This window comes from Myotis lucifugus, unplaced genomic scaffold (assembly GCF_000147115.1).
Source record: "Myotis lucifugus unplaced genomic scaffold, Myoluc2.0 scaffold_181, whole genome shotgun sequence".
Taxonomy (NCBI): Eukaryota; Metazoa; Chordata; class Mammalia; order Chiroptera; family Vespertilionidae; genus Myotis; species Myotis lucifugus.
Window position 1 is genome coordinate 55,491 of NW_005871229.1, and position 4,325 is coordinate 59,815.

Genomic DNA, 4,325 nt, shown 5'->3' on the forward strand with positions numbered 1-4,325 from the left:
TCCGGGGCCATAGTCATCACTTGTCTCTAAATATTGAATATTGCTGAACTCGCGGTTGGTCCACATCTGGCGGCCTCTTTTAAGAGCGACACCTGCAAGCCACACGCCCTGGAAAGGCAGGATGAGGAGAGTCGCCAGTTCCGCAGTTGGGGTGTCACCTGGCTCTCCTAGTCCTTGCAGTGCGACCTCAAGAGAGCTGCCTGGCCTCTAGGGATTTCATTTGCAAAACGAAGGGCAGGAAACTCACAGTTTGGAAGAAAGTTTATTTATTTAACGAGAGAGAGAGAGAGAGAGAGAGAGAGAGAGAGAGAGAGAGAGAAAGAGAGAGAGAGAGAGAGAGGAACATCGATTTGTTGTTCCTCTTATTTATGCGTCTGTTGGTTGATTCTTATATGAGCCCTGACTGGGGATCCGCCCTGCAACCTTGGTGTGCGGGGAGGACCTTCTAACCAACTGAGCTACCCGGCCAGGGTACCACACTGCAGCCAGGAAATCAGAGAAGTTAATAAGGGCCTGGAGAAGTTAAAGGGAGAAAACAATGGAGAGAACGGGAAAATGAAGGAAAAGGAACTTGTGGATATTTTTCATTATCTTTTAAATGGAATAAATAATATGCATAGCACAGGTGAGTCATAAAATATACTAATAGAGTGAACACCCTTGAACCTACAACCAATCTAAGACAGTAGAAAGTTACCATAACATGGGGAAGGAAGGGGGGACAGATGTAATACCTTCAACAATAAAGAATTATTAAAAAAAGAAAGAAAGGCCCTGGCTGGTTTGGCTCAGTGGATAAGAGCATTGGCCTGCGGACTGAAAGGTCCCAGGTTAGATTCTGGCCAGTGGCACATGCCTAGGTTGCGGGCTCAATCCCCAGTGGGGGGCGTGCCGGAGGCAGCCGATCAATGATTCTCTCTCATCATTGATGTTTCTATCTCTCTCTCCCTCTCCCTTCCTCTCTAAAATCAATAAAAATATTTAAAAAAAGAAAGAAAGAAAGTTACCATAACAGGTCCATTTACACCAGGAGTTGCACCTTGAACGCACGGGGAGCTTAGGCGACCACTATCCCTCAGAGCGCCTGATGGGATTTGCCTGGAGTTTGGTGTGGGTATTTGGATTTTGGGGTTTTTTTTAGGGCATCTGCATTTGTTGTTGTTATTCATCCTCACCCCGAGGATATTTTTCCATTGCATTTTAGAGAGAGTGGGAGGGAGAGGGAGAGACAGAGAGAAACATCAATGTGAGAGAGACACGGCGATTCGTTGCCTCCCGCACATGCCCCGACCAGGGGGAGGATGGAGCCTGCAACAGAATCGAACCCGGGACCCTTCAGTCCGTGGGCTGCCGCTCTATCCACTGAGCCAAACCGGCCGGGGCTGGGGCAGCTGCCTTTCTCAGACCTCCCAGGGCATCCGTGTGCAATCAGGCCTGAGAACCCCTAGCAGCGAGGGCCCCTAGCTTATATTCGCCTCCCTGCTTACCCCGGTCTCCCCACCGTCCCCTGCGTCTCCCCAGGTCACCACCCTCCTTCCTCCCCGTTCCCAGGACCAGCGACGCTTGCGATGACCTCCGCCCGCCACGAGGCGGCGCCAGAGAAAAACGCGGCCTCCGGGAGGCCGGACCGCGCCGGGCCGCTTGGCCCTCGCGGGGCCCCGTCGCGGCGCCGCGTCCGAGCAACGAGCGGGCAAACGGCCGCTGGGCAGCGCGGCCGGAGGGTGGCGGCGGGTCGGCTGGGCCTGCGGGCGCTCGGACGCTGGGACTCCCCGGGAACGGCGGGCGCGGAGAAACGTGAGTCGGAGCGTGGGCTCGGCCGGGAGCCGGAGTGGGGTCAGACCCGCCGTGGCCTCGCGCCGGCGGCAACCCCGCGGGCACCCGGGACGCGAGCGCGGGGCGCCCCGAGACCGGCATCCGCGCTCCCTGCTCCCGCCGCGCTCGGGGCCCTTTGGTCACGTGTGTGTGTTGGGGCCGAGAGAGGGTGCGGCCGGCTCGGGGGGCAGCCCGGCTGGTGGTGGCCGATCCGGACCCGCAACCTGGCTTCTTGGCACCGGGACCTCGCTCAGCCAAGGCGAGGAAGGAAGCGTGGAAGCCCGCCCGCCTGCAGCCGGGGATGAGCCCTGCGGCTGGGGATGAGCCCAGGGAGATGGGGATGAGCCCTGCGGCCGGGGATGGGCCCAGAGAGATGGGGATGAGCCCAGGGAGATGGGGATGAGCCCAGGCGGCCGGGGATGAGCCCAGGGAGATGGGGATGAGCCCAGCCGCAGCGGCTCCCCGGGTCCGAGGGTGGCGCGGAGCTGGGCGTGGCTTACTCCGAGGACGGGCCAAGCACAGTCCTGGCCGCGCTGCAGACCTGCCCTCGAGCGGCCGCGGGGCCAGGGAAGGTGTCCGAGTGAGACTGCCTCCCAGTCTCCCTGTGGGTCCCCAGGCTGCTCTGCGACCCTCTCTGCGGGTCGCAGTGTCTCGGTCAGTGCGATGAGGGGTCTGCCCTCCGTGAGAACCCAGAACATTTCCAGGTGTGACACCTGGGCCAGGCCCCTCCCCAGGGCGAGGAAGCCAGGGCTGCTGGTCCCAGCGGGCAGCCTCTTGCAGGCTGGAGCCTGGGCCCTGGTCTCAGACCCACAGGACTCAGTCCTTGTTTCCCAGTTCTTTTATTTCCTCTCTCTTGCTTAGTGATCTTGGGAAGTCACTTCATCTCTTTGAACTTAAGTTCCCTCCCTGCCACTAATGGGGTGGCAGTAAGGAAAAAGCCGTATGTACCACGAGCTTGGCACAGCCGTGTTCTGTAAGTGACCGCTCCTCATGCAGAGCGTAGAGGTGCCCAGTGTGCCCGGCCCAGCACTGCTAGGACTGGTTCCCTGTCCGTCTGCAGTGCCCTTGGGGATGTTTGTACCACAGCTGGGTGCAGTTCAGGCTCATTTAAGTCTGGGGTTTGCAGCCCTGAGGGCAGATCATTTAAACCAGCGGTTCTCAACCTGTGGGTCGCGACCCCTTTGGCGGTCAAACGACCCTTTCACAGGGGTCGCCTAAGACCATCCTGCATATCAGATACTTACATTACGATTCATAACAGTAGCAACATTACAGTTATGAAGTAGCAACGAAAATAATTTTATGATTGGGTCACAACATAAGGAACTGTATTTAAAGGGCCAGAAGGTTGAGAACCACTGAAAAACACTGCTGATGCCCGGGCCTACATGAAGACTTGGATTTAATTGGTCTGGAGTGGGGCCTGGGCTCCATCCCGTGATTCTCGTGTGCAGCCAAAGGGTGAGGACCACTCACTGAGGGATGAGGCCAAGCTTGAGAGGGTTCCTGGGCTGGCAGCAAGCTCATTTCCCTGCCCCTGCTGTTCCCAGATGGCACTCCCCACGCTGCCCCCCTCCTGGTGCAGCCGGAGACTCCTGGACCAGCAGGTAGCACGGCAGCGACACCGAGAGCAGGAGGCCCGGCTTCGGCAGCAGTGGGATGAGAACAGCCGCTACTTCAGGATATCGAACGCCTGCAGCTCCAAACAGGCGGAATGGAGCTCCCAGGCCTCCTACCAGCGGAGGTAACTGGCGACCGAGATCAGACGGAGGTGGGCGGCCACATGCTGGTCAGGGGATGTCGTCTTAAGAACCTGGGAGGATATGGCTCGGTCGGATGTTTTCTCCAGGGAGTTGCTGGACAGCACAGATTGCCTGCCTGGCGATTTTTTCCAGCTGGAAATTGGAAAAAAGATAATCAGTGAAGCAATACATTTGCACTGAAAGAAACAAAATGATAAGAAATGTATGTGGAGCCCGGCTGGTGTGGCTCAGTGGTTGAGCATCGACCTATGAACCAGGAGGTCACATGCTCGATCCCCAGGAGGGGTTGGTGTAGGAGGCAGCTTATGGGTGATTCTCTCTCATCATGGATGTTCCTCTCTCCTTCTCCCTTCTTTTTGAAAATATAAGAAAATGTATAACCATTTTTTAAAAGGAAAAGAAAATTAATGTAGATTCTGGAAGTCACTTGGTACCCCAACGTCCCCAGCGTGATGCTATATCTCCCCATATTTTTTCCATTTGGTGTTGGTGTATAAATATATACACACACGCACTTTATTTGTATAAAAATATAGAGGCCCCAGTGCAGGGATTGGTGCAGTGGGGGGGGGGGGGGTGTCCCTCGGCCTGGCCTGCGGGGAGCCCTCCTCTCCGGGTCCTGGTGCAGGTGAAGCAGATCCAGGGCCGACAGTGCCCCAGCAGCAACCTAACCCATGGCCGATTCCGTGCGGAATCAGGCTCCCTCCTCTACTGGTTGGAGCATCTGCCCCCTGGTGGTCATTGTGCGTC

The 4,325-nt window shown here is 57.0% G+C and overlaps 1 protein-coding gene across 1 annotated transcript in view; it reads left to right on the forward strand.

Moving 5' to 3' along the window:
* The first annotated feature begins 1,694 nt into the window (after positions 1-1,694).
* TCHP (trichoplein keratin filament binding) overlaps positions 1,695-4,325 on the forward strand; it is a 9,565-nt gene continuing 6,934 nt past the window's right edge. The window contains exons 1-3 of the mRNA XM_023760407.1: positions 1,695-1,794; positions 3,151-3,273; positions 3,363-3,557. Of these exons, the coding sequence (XP_023616175.1) occupies positions 3,363-3,557 (195 nt within the window). The 5' untranslated portion in view covers positions 1,695-1,794; positions 3,151-3,273. The remainder of the gene's footprint in view (positions 1,795-3,150; positions 3,274-3,362; positions 3,558-4,325) is intronic.